This window comes from Podarcis filfolensis, assembly GCF_964270895.1.
Source record: "Podarcis filfolensis genome assembly, chromosome: 5".
Lineage (NCBI taxonomy): Eukaryota > Metazoa > Chordata > Lepidosauria > Squamata > Lacertidae > Podarcis > Podarcis filfolensis.
The window spans coordinates 25,801,448-25,827,849 of record NC_139608.1 but is presented as its reverse complement, the minus strand read 5'-3'; the positions used below and the strand labels follow the sequence as shown (position 1 = coordinate 25,827,849).

The following is a 26,402-nucleotide window of genomic DNA, read 5'->3' as shown; positions in this document are numbered from 1 at the left end:
GCAGCGGGACCGCTCCCGCTGCTTGCGGAGAGGTCCGCGAAGCCTGGGCGTGCTGAGTTCAGCGCGCGCAGGCTTCGGCATGCAGGCAAGTCTCCGCAAGCAGCGGGAGCCCAGCGCTGGGCTCCCGCTGCTTGCAGAGAGGTGTGCGAAGCCTGGAGAGCGTGAGGGGTCGGTGCGCACCGACCTCTCTCACTCTCCAGGCTTCAGCGAAAGCCTGCATTCGCACCATAGGACGCACACACATTTCCCCTTTATTTTTGGAGGGGAAAAAGTGCGTCCTATGGTGCGAAAAATACGGTACTGGGAGAATCTGCAAGTCATTTGAGGTTTTTTCAACAATCAAGGGGTATATAAATTTTATTAAATAAAATAAATAATAAATTATTGTTATTGTTGTTGTTGTTGTTGTTGTTGTTGTTGTTAATTCATGTGTTGCCGTATACTCAAAGATCTCAAGGTGACATACATAGTAAATACTGAAAATATACAACAACATCTAAAAATGATTATAGTAAACAGCCCCCACAAAGTACACATTTCCTGCCACAACACTCTCTCTCTCTCTCTCCCTCTCTTTCTCTCTCTCACACACACAGAAAGCTGCTAAAAACCACCAGATATCAACATTCAAATGCTTGAGGTGTATAAAAGGTCTTTAGCCTGAATGTACCTAACAATATAAGCAAGACTCAAATAGGTTTTTAAAAAGTAAGAATATGCATCTAATTCTTATGAACAGAAATTGAAACTCTTAACAGCATGCAAGTTTCAGGAGAAATGTGCGGCTCATTACATTGTGCATCAAGTCTTCCACTTCCTTATTATTTGGGTTTCTCGCCTTGAGAATGTCTTAAAACCTGTTTTGAAGTCTTGGAGAAGCTGCTCTCCTAGCTAATTGTGGGAAGCAGAGAATGCTGTGCTGTGGTGTTAAGTTCAGCCAGAGGACCTGCCATTTCTCCCATAGGAAGGAAGTTAGATTGGCAGGCTTCCACAGGCCATGTGTAAGTGACTGAAGCCGAGTCCAGACAGTTATTCCCCATAGAGCTAGATATTCAGGGTGGGGAGGGCATTACCAACTAGGTTGGCTCATTCATGGTGCCCAGCCTCCATGCTTTGGAGGCGATGTCACACACTTGAAAAATGGTTACGCAAGGGGCTTTTTTGAAGAGGGAACTCACAGGAACTCATTTCTGGCATCTCTCAGGTGGGTGCCATTGCCATTCTAAGAGAACGAGGGAGGTGTTCATGGTGAGTTCCGGCACCTCTTTTTCTAGAAAAATAGCACTGGATATTCATCATTAAGAATCCACACCTGCTGACATGTATATGCTTAGACACTTTTGTGCAAATGTCATCTTCAACATGTGAAGGGCTGGTGCAATAAGTGAGCCAGCAAGCAGGATTCAGACTTTTCCCTTCCACACTCACCACTGTAGCACAAAGACCACATGTAAAGGGTCTGAATCTTTATGCTAGTAAACCAAACAGAACAGACCGGGAACTGGCCGACTGTCCCATGCTGTTAAGACTATTACTCCCATCATCCATAACTATCGGTTGGTACTGGCTAGGGCTGATGGGAGTTGTAGTCCAACATCGTATGAAGGGAATAGACTTCACTGTGATAGTCTTTATTGCAACTCTAATCCCATTAAACATTTCCTCGGGATTAATTGCCTCTGATTCTCTACTCGCAAACTCCAAGCTGGGTGAAATTCCCACTTTAGCTATAAACCTGTACAGAATACAGGGGGAAATATGTGTGTGTGTGTGTGCGCGCGCGCAGGTCATTTACCCACTTACTTCTGACAGGAATTTCTAACTCATAAAGCAGGAATGTTTATTTTAGACTGCGTGTCTCACAGCTTCTTGAAGCTAGATAACATCCACTCCCCCCTCCTCCCTTCAAGGAAAACAACATGCCCCGCTGACAGTTTCTGCATCTGTAAATCTGTTAAACAAACAAAGCCTGCTTCTTATACAGCCTAAAATCTCTGGAAGTGGAAAGAAACACTAGCTTTCCCCATTTAAAAACTAGGACACAGGGAAATATATGCATGTTAACCAACAGCATGTCACAACAAAACTGATTTTCCCCCACAGTCCAAAGTACAGGATCCAAAATAAATAAGTTATCTTACCAGTCAACATACATAACCACCAAATCCTCTTGATCAGCATACGATTCCAATGCAGACTTCAACAGGCGTACTTTCTGACCTCCTCCGATAGAGTTTAGAATATCTCCTCCTTTCCACTCTTCACCTTTACCCAGCACCTAAGATACATAATGAAGGGTCTTGAGCAGAGTGTACTGTCACAACTTGGATCATTATTGATCAGCAGTGAGACAGTATTTGGTCTTCATCCTATAAATTAGTGTCAGCTCCAGGGGGACTGGCTAATGTGTCCTCTGATGGGCTTCTTCCTCTGCCGGTAGGTCTTGGTATCTTCTGGTATTCTCCTGATGGACATCTGCTACAACTGCAGACATCTCCAAGCAAAAACACAAACAACTGTCAATGGCAAAAGCCACTGACTAGGGCAGTCCATAACTCCAACTTGCTTGTTACAGGTACCAGAGAATGCATTCACCCAGTGAACTGGCTGTTTGTCCATCAATGGATTTGACTTTGGCGGGGGGAAAAACCAATACCTGCTGCTGGAACTAAAGGCACTGGTTGCAGTAAATCACCACAAGCCCTACTGTCAGCAGAGGAGGCTGTTAGTGGCATTGCTTCTGTCTCCTGCCTTTTTGGCACTGACCCATGACCCATGAGTCTTCTTAGTGGTAGTTCACCACTGGTGGAATGCCTCCCTGGTGAGCTATGTCTTTCTCCCTCCTTATCAACTTTCCAGAGAAATATAAAGACATTCCTGTTTACCCAGGCATTTGACAGCTGATGGAACTTTAAAATTAGTAACTGTGAGGGTCTGTGGTAGCTTTTTAATGTTTTTAGGTGTTTTAGATGTTTTTAAAGGTAAAGGACCCCTGACAGTTAAGTCCAGTCGTGAACAACTCTGGGGTTGAGGTGCTCATCTCGCTTTACTGGCTGAGGGAGCTGGCGTTTGTCCGCAGGCAGTTTTTCCAGGTCATGTGGCCAGCATGACTAAGCCACTTCTGGTGAAACTAGAGCAGCACACGGAAATACCGTTTACCTTCCTGCCAGAGCGGTACCTATTTATCTGCTTGCACTTTGATGTGATTTTGAACTGCTAGGTTGGCAGGAGCTGGGACTGAGCAATGGGAGCTCACCCCATCGTGGGGATTCGAACCGCGACTTTCCGATGGGCAAGCCCAAGAGGCCCAGTGGTTTAGACCACAGCACCACCCACGTCCCCCTTAGATGTTTTAAGGTGGTATTTAATTGGATTTAAATAGGGGGTTTTATTTTAAATTGAATTGTTTGCCACCCTGGCCTGCTTTGGGAAAAAAGAGTGAGGTACAAACACAATCAATCAATAAACTGCACAAGACAGAGCTGCAAGTGGATTATGGAGGGCTAGTAAAAATCTATCATTTTATCAGCCAGTTTCTCAGGTCTTATGGGGCCTGTCAAATGCTCAACCCTTTCTAAATCAGACTTTTTCTTAAATATGATTACTGTTGTCCTATCTAGTGGATTAGAGGGTGGGGGGAATCCTCAATTCACTTCCAAAGAAGAAACACTGTTTCCCTATCACATTTTAATTCTCAGTGCATTTCCTGTACGTCAGTGAGTAGAAAAGAAACTTATTTTGAAGTGAACATGTTTAGGCTGAAAACAAGTTACAACAAAGCTCAACACACACCTCCCATGCCTTCCAACAGTTTAGGGATATTAAAGACAGCATTTCACTGCCCATAAATTTTCCATGTCCCAAGCAGTCCTGAGCACTATGACATCACTCTAGAAATATGAGAGGCGATTCCTAACCAAACAGTAACCCAGCAATTACTTTCCACCACATAAGTCGCTCAAAGCACCAACTTGCTGAGAAAGAGAGGGGAAAGCTTTTGATTCTTAAACTAGATAAGTAGAGTATTTCCAAGGATAAATCACAACTGGACTAGGATACTGTGGACAATGGAGACAAACACCACTAATCCGCATGTTGGAGGAGTTTCATTAGGCAGTGGTAATTGTAAAGTTTTGCCTCATTTGCAAAAAGGAATCCTGCACTGCTTGTGTTTCATTCCTGGCCATCACAGTGGGATAAACGTTCATGCTATCACAGCTAAAGCACCTTCATAGTGTTGAGGTGCCAGAACTGATGGTGCATTCAGGATGGAATAGTATTTGTTTAGTTGGTTGGCCAGGATTTCTTTTTAATCTATTTTAGCTGAAGAAAAGGGATAAAGGCTCTGAGAACTGAATTAAGAGAACTGCGTGTTGCCTACACCAGCCTCTTCCTTCCATGCACAAAATAAATTGTGCATGTATAGGAAATGTCCACACAACTGGAAATTACCTTTTTGGGGGTTGCTGAATCCTGATTATGTGGAAAGACCTTACATACACAAAAGTTCTTAGCCCTGCTCACAAAACAGCATGCGGAGCCTGATTGTGATGGCAGGCATGACCAAGCTGATGGTTTTAAAAAGGGCTTTTAAAAGGAGGCAGGGCCATAGCTCAGTGGTACAATAAGTCCCAGGTTCAATCTCTGGTTGGGCTGGGATTAAAATCCTATAGCTGTTGCCAGTCAGTGTAGACTGCATTGAATTAGATGGACCATAGGACTGACACGGTGAAATGCAGTTTCCTAAATTTCCTACATTCACTGGCAGAGTACAGGCATTGCATGCAGAAAGTTCAAAGTTCAGTCACTAATGTCTCCAAGTAGGAGTGAGAAAATCTCCTGTCCAAAACCCCTGAGAGCTGCTACTGCTCAGTGTAGCAATACTAAACTTAGATTAGCCAGTAATCTGACTCAGTACATGTCATATCTCTATGCCTTGCAGTCAGGCCCGTGGGAATCTGCTAAGCAAAATATTTTTTATTGACCTCCATTGCTCTGTACCTCTCTGATAGGAAATTCCCTTTAAAGTTGAAGTGCTAAGTCCTTTACAGCCTATTTCAGTTATCAGTGTTTTCCTACAGAACCAAGTGGAGGAGCACACATTCCTCGCAGAAGTAACTTTTTTAAAGCAGCAGTTGGGATAAGGCCAAAAATAAGGAGGAGATATAAATTCCAAGAAATGGATGCATTTTATTCTGAAGATGCAGAATATAAGGGGGATGCTTTCGGATGAAAATAGTTACCAAGCATAAGCATAAGTTAACTGGAAAGGAAAAGAGATAATATTTACACAGACTGTGGATAAAACCTTGCCAGCCCTTAAATCTATAAGCCTGTGGAATAGCCTCCTGAGCTAAGTAGAAAACTCCACCATCTGGAATATTAAGAGCTAGACTAGGTGAAAGATTACTAAGCCTACAGTAGGGAGTAATTCTGAATTGGCAAAGGTATGCAGCAAATGACCGAAGTGGTATTTTCCATGACTTCATTCTACAGTGGTTTATTTTATGAGTGTGTGTGTGTGTGAATTCACACACACAGAGAAACTATTTTCCATATTTTGAAAGAGGAGGAGGGTACACAATACCTTTACAGTGTAGTTGAAATGCTTTGCTGATTGCATGAATCTGTGAAAGCCATCCGTTTCCTTTGTTGCAACAGTTAGAATTAGTAGCTTATCTAGAAAAAAGGGGGAAAGAGAGAGAGAGAGAGGTGTGAGTTCTTCACAGATGAAATAACAACAACAACAATTAATGGATTTCTAGCCTGCCTTATTAGGATATGACATATTGGAAACATTGGACTGCCCAACTCAATATACGGCAGCTTCATACATGGCATGCATATGGCATGCATAAAAAGTAGAGCTAATTTTCTTCTGATTTACAAATAAATATTCTTCCCTTCTCACCTGGAGGCAGTTATTGCCATAGGCAATGAGCAAGATAGCTATTTACAAGTGACTACCATCTTTCCATTTTGTGAGAACGGCCGCAACCCTGTGGTACAGTATCTGCTTTGCAGGAAGTACCATGTTCAATCCCTGGCATCCGCAGGTGGCGCTGAGAGTTCCCTGCCTGAAACTCCGGAAAGCTGCGGCCAGTCAGTGTAGACAGCACTGAGCTACTTTGAGCAATGATCTGATTTGGTATAAGGTAGCTTTCTGTGTTCCAAATTAAACCTATTCAAAGCAGTCGAGGAAGCCAAGCTTGTGTCTTTCTTTTGCCCTGTAAAGTGGCATATAAACACTAGGAATTATAGAGGGAAATTCACTGGGGAGCTCAGAGCAGTGCAGAAACCTAATCACTACCACCTTGTGTGGTAGGTTAGGCTGACAGATAAACCCTTGGCCTCTCAGGAAGCTCAGCTGAACAGGAGTTTGAAATTGAATTGCCTACTAACCACTGCACCACATTGGCTCTGTGTTACACCATTTACCGTACTTTCTCTTTGATTCAAACTGGATACAATAGAACTAAGCATTTCAACAGCTCACAAGAGAAAGTGCAGCCATTCAAGCTCATGAACAACTTTCCCTTTAAATACTGTACTGAAAAGCAAGTTGTCAAAATCACATGGCAAGAAGAGGCCCTGAGGCCCCTGAATGATGGTTTTGGAAATAAAGTTGCCTAAATGAATGTCTGTGTCCTATTATTCAGGATGCAAGGAGTCACAAGCCCAGGCCAAAATCATTAATTTGCTATCCCTAATGTGCCACTGCTGACATAAAGACTTGGAAATGAAGCCATTTGGAAACCCTTCAAACTCATGGAATATTATACATTTTCAATAAGCTAGATTTTATAGTGCAAAAGAGAAAATCCAGTTTGTGCAATAAAAGTCTGTTGTTTCAAGCTCTTATGTCACCAGCTTGAACATTATTGGGGATTAGTTAGTTAAAAATGCATCTCTGTTTTCAAGCAGTATTTTAAAATAGGATTGCTACTAATAGTGGGTATATTTCAGCAGCAGGAACAAATTAGGTTCACAACAGCATCCTATAAACATGATAAGAAAAATCGGTATTCTGTCTAACAGGTATGGCTGGAAGTTACAAAGCAGATATTGGCAGTTTCCCCCTATCTTTCCCTTGTCCTCTTGGCTCTGAGAAGGCTGAGCAAAAAAAAAAAAAGTAGCAACTATGAGAAACAAACTTGTGACCAGACCACCACCCTACTTTGATTTATGGAGCTTTTGGAAAGAAAGCACCAGTAATAGAGTATACTGGAAAATGTGATCATAGGAGACTAAGTAAGCCAAATGAATTCCTTATTACATTTCCCTGTGTGAACTATTTTGATTTGAGAGCAATTTCAGGTTTGGATTTGGGAAGCTATACCATATTTTACAGCTACACTTGCCAGCAAGTTGGAACAAATGTCAAGACGCTTTATAATCACTCCAAAGGAAATGATCATAGGCATAGCAGCCAACACATAAACACTCAGTAGGCACCTCTTGTGACAGAGATGGGGAAACTGTGGCCTTCCAGATACAGTGGTACCTCGGGTTAAGTACTTAATTCATTCCGGAGGTTCGTTCTTAACCTGAAATTGTTCTTAACCTGAAGCACCACTTTAGCTAATGGAGCCTCCTGCTGCCCGATTTCTGTTCTTATCCTGAAGCAAAGTTCTTAACCTGAAGCACTATTTCTGGGTTAGCGGAGTGTGTAACCTGAAGCGTATGTAACCTGCAGCGTATGTAACCCGAGGTACCACTGTATTGCTAGATGGACAGAATCAGACACACCCTCACATGAGACCTAGTTCATCCCAGAAACCGTGCAGTGAGGGATTATTTACAAGTTCAAGGGTCACTCCCATGACCTGCTGTATATACAATCTGCATTTTGAAGGCACGTTGTGAAACCAGACAATTTTAAAATATAACATTTTAACAAATCTTTCTGAGAGATCACTGGTGCTTAGTGATAGAATTCATCTCTTCATGGTTAAGGAAAGCTCACAAAACCCAAGGAATCTCACATCAGAAGGAAGGCATTTTGTACAATTTCATATTTGTGTGAAGGTTATTACCTCTCAGCAGGTTCATTTCAGCTTTAAAACTAATAAAATGTTTGTGTTACAGTACTTCAGCTGTCATCGATCAGCTCTATTAAGTAGCAGAGAATGTTCATGAATACACAGTTCTAAACTTTGGAAGAAATTATTCTGAGGGTGCTTAAAAACTGAATGAGTTTACAGGAACTCTCTCCTTAGACAGATACAGAGCAGACAGAAAATGCCGTCATCCCGTCTATTATGTGTCTGGAATAACACTGTAATAAAGAATTAAAGTGCAGTTACATTCCCTCCCCCAGAGTGCATTACTAACTCTCTGAAACAGGGAACTGGTTCTCCAAATAAGCTGTAGAAAAAAACACTTTGCAAATTTCATGTTCCTCATCCATGGACTTCCTTTACTTTCATACTGATTTTCCAGCACACAATTCTAACTGCAACTAATACCATTAAAGGCAGAGCAAAATATAGAGTGTGCTTTTCTTTACAAATATGGAAGCAAGCTGATATTTACAGTTTTCTCCCAGCCTGGAATTTGATAAATCACAATGGCATCCCTGTAGCTTTTTCCAAACATTTACCATGTGTGTATAGACAGGAACTATACCAAGCAGAAGAGCCATAATTTAACAAATAATCAACCATTTTGCCTGATTTGGGCACAGCAAAACTCTATACCTTTACTGAAAAAACTCCTGCTTCTGTGCCTAACGAAAACAAGGCTCTTCCAACATTTGATTCTAATGTACCACCACATGGTCCTTGGGGCTAACAAAGCATTGTTCCATATGCAACACTCTTCCATCACATAAGGGAGAGATGGGGAGCCTATGGGTGAAGGTTGCATGAGACCATTGGCCTAATTTCATGCAGGTGCTGAGAACCCAGAGAAAAAGGAGAGAAGATGAGAGGATTATCAAGCAATCTCTCACATATTGTGCATTTTTAAGGCATATTTACCGTATTTTTTGCTCTATAAGACTCACTTTTTCCCTCCTAAAAAGTAAGGGGAAATGTCTGTGCGTCTTATGGAGCGAATGCAGGCTGTGCAGCTATCCCAGAAGCCAGAACAGCAAGAGGGATTGCTGCTTTCACTGCACAGCAACCCCTCTTGCTGTTCTGGCTTCTGAGATTCAGAATATTTTTTTCTTGTTTTCCTCCTCCAAAAACTAGGTGCATCTTGTGGTCTGGTGCATCTTATAGAGCGAAAAATACGGTACTTGGGCCTTTCAAAGGTGCTTTAGACTGGTATCGGTGGGCACCACATTGGTGACCCCTGTAAGGGCTTCCCCCAGACACAGCCAAATTCTAAAGAAAACAGATTCTTCCCTAATAGTCCATTTCTCAAAATGTTTAAAGAAGTTTTATGTGGTTCTGTACATTGGCATCCCAAATCCATTTTTTTTAAAAAAAATGATCATCTAAATGGAAAAAACAATGATAAAATCTGACTGATTTATTCCAATCTAATTTTCATTTTATTTAAGACAGACAGACAACTGGCAACATTTTCCTTAATTATGGCTTGTTCAAAGGAAGACCTTTATCCGTCCCTTTGATGACAATTCCATTGACATGGAAGCTGAAAGCAGAAGCATGCCCCTGAAATAAATACAAGATGTGACTCATTTATTCTGTTTAGAACTGGCAATTTGTGTGCCCACAGAACTTCGAATTACAAAGCTCTCCCTACTGCAGATTTAGGGATGAGAGAAGATTAGCCAGAGGCTTTGCTTTTGCATTCCCTACCCCCCAACATATTCACTTTCTAGAAACAGGAAGACTGATATTGTCATGGAAAAGCATCTCTCCCAGGGAAACACACTTGCACTCTGAGATGACACATGTCTGTAATGGTTGTACTATATCCATATGTATTTACTGCTCATTTGAATTCACTGCTGCGGATTTAAATGCTTGAGGTAGGAAGGAACTGACAACCCCAAGGATTCATGTTCATTGTACTATTGATTTAATTTTCCTTTGTACTATGCCTTATTTGCTTGATTTATTTCACTGAGGTGCTGCTTGAATTTGCATATTGTTCTGGTCTGTTGCATTCATTTCTGCCTAAAAGAGCCTTTGAGCCTGGTATGCTGTTTGTATTTCAGTCCCACCCACAAAAGGGACGCAGGTGGCACTGTGGTCTAAACCACCGAGCCTCTTGGGCTTGCTGATCAGAAGGTCGGCAGTTCGAATCCGGGTGAGTTCCCATTGCTCTGTCCCAGCTTCTGCCAACCTAGCAGTTCAAAAGTATACCAGTGCAAGTAAATAAATAGGTACCCTTGCAGCAGGAAGATAAATGGCATTTCTGTGTGCTCTGGCTTCAGTCATGGTGTTCCATGTGCCAGAAGCAGTTTAGTCATGCTGGCCACATGCCCCGGAAACCTGTCTGCGGACAAACGCCGGCTCCTTCAGCCTGAAAGTGAGATGAGCGCCACACCCCATAGTTGTCTTTGACTAGACTTAACCATCCAGGGGTCTTTTAGCTTTACCCCATCCACAAAGCAGTATGATCACAAATTACACGACATCTTTCTCAGCTCTGAAGGTTCAATTGTACTTAGCTTGAAACTTGGGTGCACCCTATCATTAAAATTTGGTTCATACAGATTAAGCCTGGTTGACACATCACACTAAATCAAACTATGGCTTAACATGCCCTCACAAGCTCTGGAAGAAGAAATTGTTGCTGCTTTGCCTCGGTCCAGTATATCCGAAGGAGCATCTTCACCCCCATCATTCTACCCAGACACTGAGGTCCAGCACCGAGGGCCTTCTGGCGGTTCCCTCACTGCAAGAAGCCAAGTTACAGGGAACCAGGCAGAGGGCCTTCTTGGTAGTTGCCCCCCTCCCTGTGGAATGCCCTCCCACCAAACGTCAAAGAGAACAACAACAACCAGACTTTTAGAAGACATCTGAAGGCAGCCCTGTTTAGGGAAGCGTTTAATGATTGATGTATTATGGTATTTTAATATTTTTTTGGAAGCTGCCCAGAGTGGCTGAGGAAGCCCAGCCAGATGGGCAGGGTATTAAAAATTATTATTATTATTATTATTATTATTATTATTATTATTATTATTATTCTCAGGCCATTCTGCTGCTGTGAGGTGCTAAACCATGGTTTGATTTAGCAAGTCTTCAGAATGCAGCTCTCCCAGACAAACCATGAACTGCAAACCATAGGTTCAGGCAGCGTGCTAAGTCAAGCTACGGTTTAGTGCAGGACAGTGTAACAGCAGAATGACCAGAAGAGGAGGAAAGTTGCCATATTTCAGAAAGTGAAAATCCAGACACAAAAGTTGCTGAGCTATGGGTTGCCATAGGTCTGGATTTTCCTGAACATTTAAGCAATTTCTGCCCAGATGCTGCTCCTAAAGGCTGAACCAGGCCTAAAAGATGGCCATAAATTCATCTGTAGCAGGGGAAGGCTAATGGTTTAGCAGCAATGCATACACTGCATGGTCTGGCTTGCATAAAGTCTTTGTTTCATTCCCTGCCATTTCCAGTTAAAAGGCCCTCTGGTAGCAGAGCTGTGAAATATATCTTTCTACATTCCTCTGTGGATGCAAAGAGAGGATTCCGCTTCAAGTCTGGCTCAGGATTTTAATTTTATGTGCCGTTAAATCCAGAGCAATTCTGGCAGGCAACCAAGTACTGATTCTTGAATGGTGCAGCGGCTAAACTGAATTTAAAGTTCATAAGTTAGGATCACACTCCATATCTGCATGCAATGTGAGGTCACTTTTTGGAACGCAACCAGGAAAGCCAATATGCCTCATGGTATTTCATATATATCAAGCTAAATAATCAGGATTTTAATAAAGGACAGATTTAATATATCCTGGGTATTGCTTTTCTTACTATTTAAAGGGGGTGGGGAGTGAAGATTTGCTTTTTCTTTAACATGAATCCCATCTAGGTTCACCTTTGCCTGTGCATTTCATGGAATATCTGTTACATATTTGTACAGTGGAACCTTAGGTTGCGGATATAATCTGTGACGGAAGCACGTCCACAACCTGCAGCGTTCGTAACCTGCAGCACTGCGTCTGCGTGACACGATTTGGCACTTCTGCCATGCCACTCTCCAGGCCACAGTCCTCAATGGCCAGCTCTGTGCCCTCCTTGAGTGCCTACTTTGGCTCCCAGTATGTTTCTGAGCACAATTCAAAGTGTTGGTGCTGACCTTTAAAGCCCTAAATGGCCTTGGCCCAGTATACCTGAAGAAGTGTCTCCACCCCCATCGTTCTGCCCAGACACTGAGGTCCAGCACTGAGGGCCTTCTGGTGGTTCCCTCACTGCAAGAAGCAAAGTTACAGAGAACCAGGCAGAGGGCCTTCTAGGTAGTGGCGCCCGCCCTGTGGAACGCCCTCCCATCAGATGTCAAAGAAATAAACAACTATCTGACTTTTAGAAGACATCTGAAGGCAGCCCTGTTTAGGGAAGCTTTTAATGTTTGATGTTTTATTCTGTTTTTAATATTTTGTTGGAAGCTGCTCAGAGTGAGAGTTTTGTGTATGCAGGTGTGTGTGTGTGTGTGTGTGTGTGTGTGGAAACACCAGGCATTTGTATGGATGCAAAGTAACCCACTATGCACCTCTGGCATGAGGCCACACTGGAAGAGAATGAGGCTCCCATTGAAAAGGGGTTTCAGCCACCAATGCAGAGCAAGCCTAAATTTGGGTAATTTTTGCAAATCACATACTGAGCAAGGTGCTTACGGATTTGCCCAAAAGTGCACACACCTATTAAGAACCAACAGACATGCCATGTCTTTTACTGGAGAAAATGGGAAGGAATGCAAAACAGACCTTACATGGTCATCCTGCAGTCAGTACTATCATGGGTTTATGTGTTCATAAACATGCAAGTTGTTTACTCAGATCTGTCTACGCGTATATAGCAAGACTGACGAATGTGAGCTACTTCTGCACTGACTAACAAATGAAACAGAAAATGTTCAAATCAAATGCAGGGCTCATAAGGCTGAGCATCGAAAAACACTCTACCAGAACATATTCTTTCCCTGGCAGGAATCTGAAGCCAACGGTGTATATATTTATGCTCCTAAGTTATCAACGGCCAAATATGGTGCCTTCTTCCTTCTCTGTCCTGAAACCTGCCTAGAATCCTATAACTCATCCCACATATCTAGTATGGAGTGGTGATAGCTTATTCAGGACTATACCTTTGGATATGAATACATTAGAAAAGAGACAAGGCTGTTTATAATGCCTTGGAATCCAACATATAGATAAAACAGAAAGGGGAAATCAGGTTCATTACCTTGAGCTTCTTTGAGGAAAAGTGGGATATACAGTGGTACCTCGGGTTAAGTATTTAATTCGTTCCAGAGGTCCGTTCTTAACCTGAAGCACCACTTTAGCTAATGGGGCCTCCTGCTGCTGCCGTACCGCCAGAGCACAATTTCTGTTCTTATCCTGAAGCAAAGTTCTTAACCTGAAGCACTATTTCTGGGTTAGCAGAGTCTGTAACCTGAAGCGTATGTAACCTGAAGCGTATGTAACCTGAGGTACCACTGTATTGTAAAAATGAATGAATATTACATTACAATTCAAATTTGTTATAACATAACATAAAATGTGGCTGTGTTTTATTTTAGGACAGAATTATAGTGACCACTAGGTCTAACTTGCATTTAAAGCACCATTATACCACTTTGAACAAACAGAGCTTGCCACAAAATAATCCTGGGATGTTCAGAGTGCTGAGAGTTGCTTGGCGACCCCTATCCCATTCACAGAGCTACAATTCCTGGTTTAACAATCAATTCCTCTTCCCAGGAAACTCTGGAAACAGTATCTCCATGAGGAAAGTAGGGGTCTCCTAAAAACTGGTGCCATAGTGCTTTAAACTTATGGTGCACAGATGGCCTCAGTTGTGGGAGACCTCTAAGTTAGTCATTCTTAGATTTACACAAGGAAGGCCACGTCTCTGCAGTACAATGATTTAACTATTTTGTTTCGTGTTAAACATGTGGATCACTGATGTTAGACAAGCTTTAAATCTGTCAGGATTTTAAATCAAGCCAGCTTAACAAGGAGCATATTATCTGGAAAATGTACATTTTAGCAGCTTACTGGGTTGGAAATAAATTGCTGGCACACAGCTGCATTCCAAATATTAAAATATGACCTTCAGTTTCCCACCCACTCCCATGTTTACAGAACTGCCTTGTGAAGAGTAAGTCCAAAAAGGTGGGCAAGAAATTAATTTGGGTTTGTACCCAATGGGTTGTGTGCATGGGATACAGCTCACACAACTGATTTCTCTTTTCCCCATCTCTCCCTATCACCATGGCACTATCCCAAGATCTTCAGAGGGTTGATGAGGGGGTTCCCCCTGAGAATAAGGCGTTGTGTCACATGGGGCTGCCATGGAAGGGGACAGTTGACTGAAGAGGTTTGCAGCAAAATCCTTTCAACCATATTCAGGTGATTCCTCTCTCCCACCTCAGACAGGTTTTCTTTTGGGAAGGGGTACAAGAGGAAGAAAAAGATGGATTGAATGAGTTGGCTTCCAATTGTACAACCAATGGATACAACCTTTGATCATTAATAATAAGTAACATACAGAATAAACACACTCCTACCCAGTTCGTGTATTTTGCTGGGGCCCAGATCTAGGATAAGAATTGAAGGAACAGTTCCTTCACCCTTTTCAAAGCAAGCAAGATGTGATGCAGGGACCACAATCATAGACACTAAAGCCTATTTTGGGAAAAGCGGGGATTTTATGAATGAGACCTAAGCAAATATAATAGTCAAGGCACATGCACACCCATACCATTTCCATGCAATGCAGATCCTCTGCCAGAAATTGTTTATTTATTTATCACATTTATAGATCGCCCTGCATCCAAAGATCACAAACACAAACAACAACAACAAAACAAAAAAATACAAGCCAATACACTGCACAGACACATTTAAAAGGCCATAGTATTGTGCATGTGAACTGCCATCCAAAAGAGAAACGTCTGTGGGGCATGCGTTTACATCTGTAAAGCAATACTAAGAACTCATTCCATTTGCATACCTAGAGGACAAATTATGTCCTCATCATGGAGGGCATGCATTGCAGAGAGTTCACCAAGACCGACCTCACCATTTGCATGGGTGGGATCGTTTGGATAGCCACAACCCAATTGGGTCCCTCGGTTGCTGAGGTAATTCTGGCCAATGGGGTTGAGAGAATTTGCAGCCGGGGGACCTACTTATACCACTGCATGTTGCCTCTTAGCGCCTCGTGCATCGGATCACCTGCCCACCCTCCCTATATTTAGGGTCTTGCTATGCCATTGTGGGTCATCTGCTTTTGGGACAGGGGCCCGGTAGGAATTTTCCCATTTGGTTGATTGGCTGGTGGTTAGACACTGGTTCAAGGTGTGATGGAGGGGAGATTGTCACACCTGCCACTCCCAATGTGTGATAGGGTATTCCGTTAAAGGAATCCAGGTGCTCGCCATGCTTTTGTCCGATCCCCTTCCAGGGGTTAGGGCCACGCCAGAGCACCTGGGAGCATTTTGAGGTGAGGTTGTGTCTGTGGTAGGACCAATGTTCCCCCAGAATGTTTACCCTTATTGACTTCTGCCGGTGTCCAGTTGTCAGTGCTGCCCTGCTGGAGATGTAGGTGCAGCTAGTCAAACTAATGACTAAGCAAACCACTCACATTCTGTAATCAATAAAGTTGTGGCCAAAATTATGCCAATAATCTTAAACTAATACAGTGGTACCTCAGGTTAAGTACTTAATTCGTTCCGGAGGTCCGTTCTTAACCTGAAGCACCACTTTAGCTAATGGGGCCTCCCGCTGCCGCTGCGCCACAGCTGCACAATTTCTGTTCTTATCCTGAAGCAAAGTTCTTAACCTGGAGCACTATTTCTGGGTTAGCGGAGTCTGTAACCTGAAGCATATGTAACCTGAGGCGTATGTAACCCGAGGTACCACTGTATTGGTGACAACTGTGTCTTTCTTTGGGAGGTCTTCACATGCAATGAATGTTTCAAGTAACGGACGAAACAGCTTCTGCTCTACTCAGAGCCAATGCAGTGCCAGCATTGCAAGCTATCAGTTACACGTAGGCTCAAGCACTAATCTTAATTCTTCTGGGGTGCAACATCTGAGGCAATAGATAATTTTAGATAAGCACATCATTTGCTGCTACTGCTTATTGCAGTTGCAGCTCCACATTGTATCAATGAAACATCTACCGTACGGCTGAGAAAGTTCAATCCCGGGTGCTGAAAGTGGCCCTCCAAAAATCATTATCTGGCCCTTGGGATTCTCCCCATGTCACATGCTTTTCCAGCCTTGCTCTGCACTCTTTTTGAATGCTTTTCCCTGGCTGGAATAAGTCTTTTAACTGAGATCATGCCTCTTATTTTCCTGGATGCCTGAAAATTCAGTTTGACTTTTGTGTGGCTGTAATGTAGCCTACTAGAAAAAGAAAAGAGGTAATGAGGCACATCTGTTGTGCCACCCACTTCTGCCTCTGGGTTTGCTGACCACTGTCATGCTACCACTGCCACGACCGCAAAGTTTGCCACGAGGAAATGGAGACCTCCAGCTGAAAAAGGTTTCCCACCTTTTAGTTACAGTGTAAGTGGTGAACATCCTTGAAATGTGGGTTGATATGATTAATGGTTATCCCTGATATAGCTTCCAAAGCTAGCTCAAATACCATGCACATGCCAGCATTGGCACAACAGTTCTTTGTATTGGCTGTGCATTGATCAGAAGCATGACCGGAAACACCCAAAATTATCAGTGTCAGGCACTTAGCATCAATTATATTCTGCAGCTAGCATTGGAGACAAATAGCTCCAAAAGGAGCGAGAGGCCTTGCCAAACCACGTCTTGCCTTCCCTTTCCCTGCTTAGGCATGCTGAAGTCATGGTGCTGAGTTAAAGTAAATAAGCTACAGTTCTCTGGTGAACACTGCAATTACACACTGGCAATTTAGAGCCCACATATATTGCATCATAAGCCCGGTACATACTACCCCGACAGGAAATTGAATAAATCCATGTATGCAATAGCCAAATGCGTGTTTTCATAACCTTTTGTGCTTTCGAAAGCTACATCCGTAAAGTCGCAAAAATACCATACAAATGTAAGGCTGTTATATGGAGTCAGACTACTGACCCATCTAGCCAGTGTTGGGTGCCCTGACTGGCAGCGAGTTTCCAAGTGAATAAGTGCTCCTTTTAACTGAAGATGCCAGGACTGGACCTGTGACCTTCTACATGCAAGCCTTATATTTTACCTTGTGAGCTCCCATAACTAAATCCGAAGCCAGATATTTCAGTAACATTTCCAAGCACAGAAAAATGAACCACCAGGAAATTACTGGTTTGGCCCAAGTGTCTGTTCGGGTCTGGAGGGGGTGGATAAGACTGAAACTGTCAGACAACTGGTTCCAGTACCAACACATGGTTTGTTTGGCCTAGTGAGGTACAAAGACCTTGACTTCAACTTTGCCGCCTCTGCTCAGAAGCCAACAGAACAAGACTAACATCGCTGCTGCATTCTTAGTTTAACATACTGTTCTGTGTTTGTTTTTTAAACAATCAATATGACTACAGTTTCAGCAACTGGCATCACTTTTACAAAGTGAGAAGAGTTTACTGGCACAGAAAGCTTTGTGCCCTCAAGGTATTTTCTTCTCCTTTTTACAGGGCAGCTGTTTAAACAGCAGCTGTGAAGCAAGATCCCCAGAACACTTCAAATTACTCTTTTAGCACCCGGTTTATTGACTTTTGACCGGGAGTATTTTTGTCTGCTTTCACATTGATACTTGATCACTCACCCAGCCAGACTTTTTCCTTTTCACTCTCTTCCTCGTCGCTCTCACTTCACTCTAATGTCACACATATTGGCTAAATCATAGTTAAGATGTGAATGGAGCACTCACAGAATCATGCAGCAACCAGATGCATAAGAAGCCACCTCAGACCTTAGTCAGAACATTGATCCATTGAGCCCAGTATTGTCTACACAGACTGGCAGCACCCCTTCACAGTTTCAGGAGTCTTTCCCCTGGAGAACCCGGGACCTACCACTGAGTTATTATAGATGCAGATCTATGGAAGCAGTAACTTTTGAAGAATACAAAAGCACTACAGTTCTCCTGTATATCAGTGTGTCGGTGGTGTATTAGAAGTGCAAAGGTTTTTTCTTCCAATAGTAGATGACATAAAAGGGGTCTCTTCTCGCATGCTCCCTGCAGCTTGGAAACCACTTCTGAGCTCCAGGAGTGTTATATATTAATTCAATCTCAATCTCAAACCTTTATTGGCATATAGACAAAATTCCAAAAGGTTCAGTACGATAAAGTCACTCCGCAAAATCTGCATCTAACAATTAAAATACTGTGGTATAACATTCACAAATGTGCATTAATAAAACACCTACGTAAGTGGGATTGGCAATGTGTTAGGGCCCAATCCATGACATCCATGCTCTTTGTACATGCTTTTGGACCAGAGTTCAAAACCCCACTCATCTATGAAGCTTGGACCAATCACTGTCTATTAGCCAAACCTACCTCACAGAGTTGTTGTAAATACAAAAGGGAGAGAGACAGCTACTTGGAGGAAAGTTAAGATATAGATGTAAAATAATAAAATCACACTAACCAATCTGTCTGCCAACTACTGCCATCTGTAGGGCAATAGGCCCTTCCTATGACTTATTCATGCCACTCATATTGTCAAAGTTCTGGTGAATCTACATGGTTTAATTGTATGCTGTGCTCTTTGCTTATATTTTGGTAAATTATCTCACTGTTGTTGTTAGCCACCTTGAGTACAGGAAAAGTAAGCTACAAAATACTTTAATAGTTATCTAAATGAAAATGGGCTGTTTTCAGTTACAAATTGCCACATTACCCACAGTTGCAAAACAAAATAAGACATTCTTAGTCATATTAAATTGGCTCATGTTCTGCTGACTTTTAAAGTGTCCAGTATTAAACATTTACCTAACAAATTCTACTTTTTTTAAAAAAGAGAGAGCTGCACACATATTCTATACTTGTTCCAACTCTGTTCCAAAGCCATTTAAAATGCAATGAACACAAAAAAACCAATGTAGGTATTTTATAGAAGTGGCAATTATAGTTTTCTGGAAGAAGAAGGAAAACTAAGAGCCTTGTGTGCATCCAGTCAAGAATCTAAGTCTGTGGAATATAATAGGACTGTTAATTTAGGTTCACATGCTTCAGCAAAACTTTTTGTGGGTCAGATTGGCACTTGTGCAAGCAACTAGAAGAGGTTCACATGCTTCAGCAAAACTTTTTGTGGGTCAGATTGGCACTTGTGCAAGCAACTAGAATAGATGACTGAATTTTGCCATTTCAAAGAGGCAGAATGCAAATCTACTGAAGACACACCAGCTTTCAGGTTCCACTCAATTTTGATCTTGTCGAGAGACAGGTATATGAGACAGCAAGAGAGAAGGAGGTGTAGCTATGCGTATAAGTGCGGTTTTATCAATAACCACAAATTATTCCATGTCAGAAATAGATGTGAAGTTTACAAAGGAGACTTTGTAACTCAGTTTTTGCTCTGTTTCTGAGTAGCTTTTCAGGACCAATAAGGTCTCTTCTAACAAACTCTAGCTTTCATAGACTCAATAGAACTTTTGTCACATAAATCAAAAGTTACACAGTAATCCCTGAATGTTACGTATCTCTTTTTAATGAATAACACACTTCCTGTAGGTTTTCACATCAATCAAACATGCTCATTTGTTTTAATTGCTATAAGATGGCTTGGACAGAAACCTTTATTATTATGGTTACATCAACATTGAAGGACCTTGTGAATTTGGGATTCACCTACAATGCGTTTCTCCTCAACCATACAATTAGGGGGGGGGGGGGTTGTATAAGGAAAGTTCTTTGTAGCTTAAACGCTGCTCAAATCAGACTTAGAGGCATTTTATTAAGTATGAATAGGATATAAATTATGCAGAATAAAACAGAACCTACATCAATGTCAGTCTCATTAGATTTTGAAACGTCTGATCAATGGCAAGGAAGTGTATGTAAAACAACTCAGAAAATTAAACAAGGATTAAAACTGGAGTCTGTTGTTAACAATCCCTGCAATGTCTGGGGTCCTGGCAGAAGTGGAGTTTGCACATCAGCAGAGTCTGCTATACATCAGTGAAGATTTTCTTACTGTTTATGTTAACCAGAATCCACTATTATTATTTTTACTCTGTAACATGCATTTTATTAGCACTGCTTCAGCATTCTAGACCATTGCCTCTTCATTAAGATGGCTTGAACAGTGCTATTCCATAATAATTTACAAATAATAAACTTATTTGGGATTAAGTTTTTTACTCCTGTTCTGTTTATTAGCCTGGGATGGACTCCAGGGAGTTACAAAACAACGTCCTGTTCACACAACAGTTCCTTCTGCCATGGGGGGGGGGACATTGTTTGTGGGGGGATTATTAACAAATCTCATGCACAACTCCCCCCACATACAGAATCTGCCTGTATATGTGTACAGCCCTAAAATCTGTAAACTTCAGTAAAGGGAATGGGCAAATGATGCATCCATGAGACATCTGGATATCTGCACACAGAAGGCAGATTGCAAGCCATGTTGTACATCTGTGCCTGCAGAGATAAGGAGATAGAAGCTGCGCACAAGAGTCACTGTTCTGTATTGTCTTCCACAAAGGGGACTGTGTGAACCAATAAGTTTTCACTAAGGGTCACATTTCAAGTTGAGGAAGTGATGTGATGTGGCTTTTATGATATGTGGGTACCTTGGTTCTCAAATTTAATCCGTTCCAGAAGTCCGTTCCAAAACCAAAGCGTTCCAAAACCAAGGTGCGCTTTCCCATAGAAAGTAATGCAAAATGGATTAATCCGTTCCAGACTTTTAAAAACAACCCCTAAAACAGCAATTTAACATGAATTTTACTATCTAACAAGACCATTGATCCATAAAATGAAAGCAATAATGTACTGCAGTCACACAATCAATTGTAATCAATCAGTAGTTGAACTGGGTTCCACACAGTCTCACACAAAAAAGCCGCAAAAAAACAAAACAAAAAAGCCGCAAAAACAAAAACGCTAAATAAATAGCAAAAACAGCAGACCTCAGTGTAGCACTCAAAACGGAAGTGTGGCACTCAAATCAGAAGCATAACACACAAAACAGAGCACGTTCAGCTTCCAAAAAAAGTTCACAAACCAGAACATTTACCTCCGGGTATGCAGTGTTTGGGTTCCAAGTTGTTCGAGTACCAAGGGGTTTGAGAACCAAGGTACCACTGTACTTATATAAGCCCTTATACAAGTTATGTAGTTGAACAGAGAAGTGATTGCCCTAAAAGTATTTTAAAGAAGAAGAAATAAAGCTTACAAGTGCTATTATTCCTTATAAGACACTAACCAATAAGTGAGAAATCAGACAAACTACATTACATGCAATCAGGCACACCAATTCTATGGGGATGGGGCCTCTACAGCCCCCACCCCCCAATTCCACAGGGATGGGGCTCAGTCCCAATCTTGAGGGCGCAGAGGAGACCTGGTGGGAAGTCGCCCCATGCCATATATCATCAGGAGGTGCAGCACAGCCTGGTAAGAATCACCCCAGGCAGCACAGCATTGGGAGGCGCCATGCAGAGCAGCACGGCCTTGAGTGCAAATGTTGCATTGGGAAGAGCTTCTTCAACCAAGCAATGGGTACAAAAAATGCATATGCTGAAGTAAAGTGTGCCAAAAAAGTCATATACTGGTGAAAATAAAATTTTGAAAATGCATCATATTAGGAGAAATTGTTTTGCAAAAAATGGGTATATTAGGCAAGACTGCATATCAACATGAGTAGATTAGGAGATAACGTGCACAAAAATACTGATGAATTTTCATGAAGACTTAAAAAAAAAAACAACCCACAAACTGATGTGGAAATGTAAAGTTAAGATTGGGAAAAACTGAAAAACTGAAAGAAGCAACTATGTTCCTTCTGTGTGGCAAAACAATCATGGCAGAGTTTTGAAGCGAGCCATTTACTACCTCAAAGGTGTGAATCAAAACTCTGAGCTCTTTTTATTACCATGTGAAAATTATAAATCACAGATTATGGTTGATTTCCCAGGACTGATGCGAGCGAGAGCTGGGAACGCAATCAAAGGCCTGCTCAGGATCCAAGCAAGAAGCAGTGTATGGCAAGCACCATGATGTGTATTTAAAACCAATTGTCTCTTTTGACTGGAAGCACTAGAACACATTACGGGCCCTTTTCTTTAAACAGATTTTATGCATGTCTTTCCTCTTCTGTTTTGCACATTGAGGATTGAATTTCTTTCTGCCTTCCAGCTCCCTGGAACAAGCACTTTACACGACCCAAGGAGCAGAATGTGAACAAGGCTGGGAAGGAAACTGGTTGAAAATCTGGCCAGAAAAAAGGGGGGGGGCAGGGACACAAAGTAACACCTTTCATGTTTGAGAGACTATCAAATGGAATAATCATGTCTTCCAGGTGCCAGGTCTCTTCCACCAAGCATCATGACTAACAGTGCAGCTGTATATTGTCTACTCAGGAGTAAGCCTTGCTATGTTCGATGGGGCAAATAGGCAATGGTGTCCCTATGGCATAAACTCCATTACACACAGTGGGATTTACTTCGGGCAAACATGCACAAGATTGCACAGTAAAATACAGTGGTACCTCGGGTTAAGTACTTAAATTTGTTCCGGAGGTCCGTTCTTAACCTGAAACTGTTCTTAACCTGAAGCACCACTTTAGCTAATGGGGCCTCCCACTGCCACCGCGATATCGCCGCACAATTTCTGTTCTCTTCCTGAAGCAAAGTTCTTAACCTGAGGTAATATTTCTGGGTAAGCGGAGTATGTAACTTGAAGCGTATGTAACCTGAGGTACCACTGTACTGGAAATGAGAGAAGTTTCTTGTAGGGCAAACAATCACGATTGTATTTAAGGCTTAGCGGGGAAATAGACGTTTCCCCGTGATGCCCAGCTCAGAATTTGCATTTCTATATTGCTTGCCTTCTCAAATGCATCCTAAATATTGATCATCGCCAGTATGAAAGTCATGATTCAACTCTTCACCACAGCCAGGAAAAGACGGCTCATAAGGTTACAAGGTGCTTAGAAGTAAGGACTCTTTTAAAGGATTGTTGAGATATCACGAGGATTGTTGGGAACAGGTTTTTCAAGCTTATCGCCCGCCCACCTCCAGTAAATTCGGATTAAATTAAGGGGGTACAAGCTGGAATTCTGATGGCAACAGCATTGTGTGTGAATGCTGCAAAGAAAGAAATGAGGAGCGCAAACCTCACCCATCTCCCTTTGCTAACTCTCTCTGCATTTTCCATGTTAAGGAAATTGCCAACCTACATGAGAATGCACACCTAGTGAAAATGGACCTAAGCATCTCGGAGAAACTGTTTTCCTCTTGAAACTTGGAAACTTTGTTTTTGACGTTACTGTATCTCAAACTGACTCCTTTTAGAAGACTCAGCTTCCCAACGTGGAACGCTGCTTGCTGCCTGTAACTTGTGTCTGGGTGGGCGGCCAAGAAAACCTTCGCCAGACGTTTATGTTCCACATGAATGTTACAAGGAAAGTGACAGGGAGAAGGGAAAGAAAGAAACACACACAAAGCATGTGCAACAAATTCAGCACTCAAGAGGCAAGCCAGACCCGCCTGAGAGCTGGGGAAATCAGCTGCAGTTTGAACAACGGGGCTTTTGTCTGAAGATCCCGAAGCGGGGTCTGAATGAGAAGGTATTTTTTTCGGGGGGGGGGGGACAGGGTCTCACTCCCCGTCTCTCAGAAAGTAACGGACTAGCAAAACCCGCCTTGCAGCAAAAGAAACTCATTTCCCCTAGGGATATTTCCTCTCTCTTCACGAACCCAAGCTAAAGAGAATTCACTTTCAGATTAAAGGGGTGGGGGTAGCGTCACCTTTTAATTTTAATGTAAGAAAATAAAGATTTTCACCAGCAATCCATTCATTTACTCGGTCATAACGTGGACCTAATCAAATGTTAAAGTGTGGGGGGTTTTTTTTGGGGGGGGGAGGGTGGATTTCATATAAAAGTACCAGGGCGCAAATCCACACCCCAGCCCCTCTCTTCTAGAAGTGAAATCAGCTTGGTCTATGCAACAACTCTGCACATGGCAAGGAACCCTCTCGCCTTCTGCCCTGCTCACCGCACGCGCGCTAAGGTTAAGCTTCGCAAAAAAAAATGGAGGAGGCCCGGCTCAAATGAAAACGTGGGGGCGTCGGGGAAGCAGGAGCGGGTGCGTCAAGTTACCGGTGGGAATGGGCGATCTCTCGGCCTCGGGCTCGGCGGGGTGGGTCGGCTGCAGGAGATGGATAGCGAAAGCCAAGAGGAGGGCGAGGGGTCCAGCGCTGCTGCTGCCGCTGCTGGCCATCTTCGGCGCTCCAGCCAAGCCGGGAAACGAAGCAGAGCCAAGCAGAAGACCCGGAGTGGCTCTTTCCCTTCTTCCCTCCCTCGCCTGCTCTCCCACTCGCGACAAGAGTCCTGCGAGGCGCTCGGCCGGCCGGCCGGCTTCCCCGTTCCCTTGTTCGAAGCGCGTGGGGCCGCCGTGAACTCCAGAAGGGAATTGCTTCGCGGGGGTGGAGATCCTCCAGAAGAAGGGTCGTGATGAAAAAGTGCCGGGAGGAGAAAGAAAGAAAAAGATCCGCTCGATCCACTCGCCGAAGGAGCAGCGGGGAAGCGTTCCGGGAGATGCGATCAGGTGGAGGCAGCGCCGCGGATCCCGCCGCCGTCTGGCCCTCGCTTAAGGGCACCAGGCAAAGGGAGCCGTCGGTGCGCGCTGGAGCCTTTATAAGGCGGGCGGGAGGGGTGGCCGTCGGGGAGCCCCGGGCGCGGCCAGAGGAGAGCTTCTACCCAAAGTGCTGCCGGGTCCTCCCAGCTATTGGCCGGGGGGCTGGCAGGGGAGGGGGAGCAAGCCCGAGGGGTGGGTGGGGTGGGGAAAGGGGTGTCTCCCGCCTTGCGCGTCCCCCAGGCGCGCCTGGACCCTGCCGGTGCGAGGACATCCTCTGGCGCCCTCGCAGGAGCAAATGGGAAGCCTCCGCACATGCTCGGTAGAGACGTGAAGCCCTTGCCCAGACCCGGACTTGGACTTTTGGCAAGCGCCGTCGGTCCTCTGGCGCCGGGCTGCTTTCCGCATCCTAAGAGGTGCTCTTCTCGGGCTCTGCAGCTTTAAGGGGACTCGAATGGCGGCGAGCTAACAAGTGACAGCTGCTGCCTAGGACGGCGTTGGGACGGAACTGGTTGTCGTGGGATGCTTTAACCGTCGGTTGATGCAGTTACGTTGGTGTTACTTTAGAGGAGCAAAGTAGCGCGTGGAGTAGAATAATAGAATTGCAGAACTGGAAGGGACCCTGAGGATAATCTAGTGCAATGCAGGAATTTGCGGTTGCCCCGTAGGAGAATCGAACCCGCAACCTTGGCATTATCAACACCATGCGCTAACCAAATGAGCTATCCGAGTAGGATATGCCTGCGTTGCAGAATAATACTATTCACGTAAAATGTGTTGCAAATGATAAGCAGTTGTTACTAGTTATTGTAGTTATCCCCCCCCCCCCGCCCCCTTATGGTAGTTCTAACAGTGCCAAAGATCTCCGACGTTAGTCATACTAAGAGGAGTTGTTGTTTAGTCGTTTAGTCATGTTCGACTCTTCGTGACCCCATGGACCAGAGCACACCAGGCACTCCTGTCTTCCACTGCCTCCCGCAGTTTGGTCAAACTCATGCTGGTAGCTTTGAGAACACTGTCCAACCATCTCGTCCTCTGTCGTCCGCTTCTCCTTATGCCCTCCATCTTTCCCAACATCAGGGTCTTTTCCAGGGAATCTTCTCTTCTCATGAGGTATTGGAGCCTCAGCTTCAGGACCTGTCCTTCCAGTGAGCACTCAGGGCTGATTTCCTTAAGAATGGATAGGTTTGATCTTCTTGCAGTCCATGGGACTCTCAAGAGTCTCCTCCAGCACCATAATTCAAAAATACTAAGAGTAGACCCATTGAAATCAGTGCATTGATTTCATTGGTTCTAATACAGTATGACCTGTGTGCACACCATACATTATACATTTAAAGCACACACTAGAATCCTGGGAACTGTAGTTTAAGGGTGCTGGGAATAGTAGCTCTGTGAATTCCAAGAATTCTTTTGGCGTAGGGGGTGTGCTTTAAATGTACAGTGTACACGGGGTTTTAGATACCACCCCCAAGTCTCTTCCTGTAAAGAGTTTCAATATTTGTTTAGGGATTTCCTGGCGTTAATTGTTACTGTTGCCAATGCATTTATTTATTTGTCGG

The 26,402-nt window shown here is 43.4% G+C and overlaps 1 protein-coding gene and 1 long non-coding RNA gene across 3 annotated transcripts in view; one reads left to right on the top strand and one right to left on the bottom strand.

The window, feature by feature from the left end:
- The window catches only part of LOC310762520, a 555,902-nt gene extending 542,568 nt beyond the window's left edge, over nt 1-13,334 (top strand). Inside the window, exon 3 of the long non-coding RNA XR_014548056.1 lies at nt 13,239-13,334. This is a non-coding gene — a long non-coding RNA (uncharacterized lncRNA). The remainder of the gene's footprint in view (nt 1-13,238) is intronic.
- PLOD2 (procollagen-lysine,2-oxoglutarate 5-dioxygenase 2) overlaps nt 1-25,157 on the bottom strand; it is a 62,628-nt gene extending 37,471 nt beyond the window's left edge. Inside the window, exons 1-3 of one of the 2 annotated variants that reach the window (XM_083613246.1) lie at nt 24,366-25,157; nt 5,588-5,679; nt 2,142-2,278 (exon numbers count right to left, since the gene is read on the bottom strand). In XM_083613246.1, the coding sequence (XP_083469372.1) occupies nt 2,142-2,278; nt 5,588-5,679; nt 24,366-24,486 (350 nt within the window). In that variant the 5' untranslated portion in view covers nt 24,487-25,157. The remainder of the gene's footprint in view (nt 1-2,141; nt 2,279-5,587; nt 5,680-24,365) is intronic. The other variant, XM_083613247.1, reaches the window with a different exon arrangement.
- Nucleotides 25,158-26,402: the final 1,245 nt, after the last annotated feature.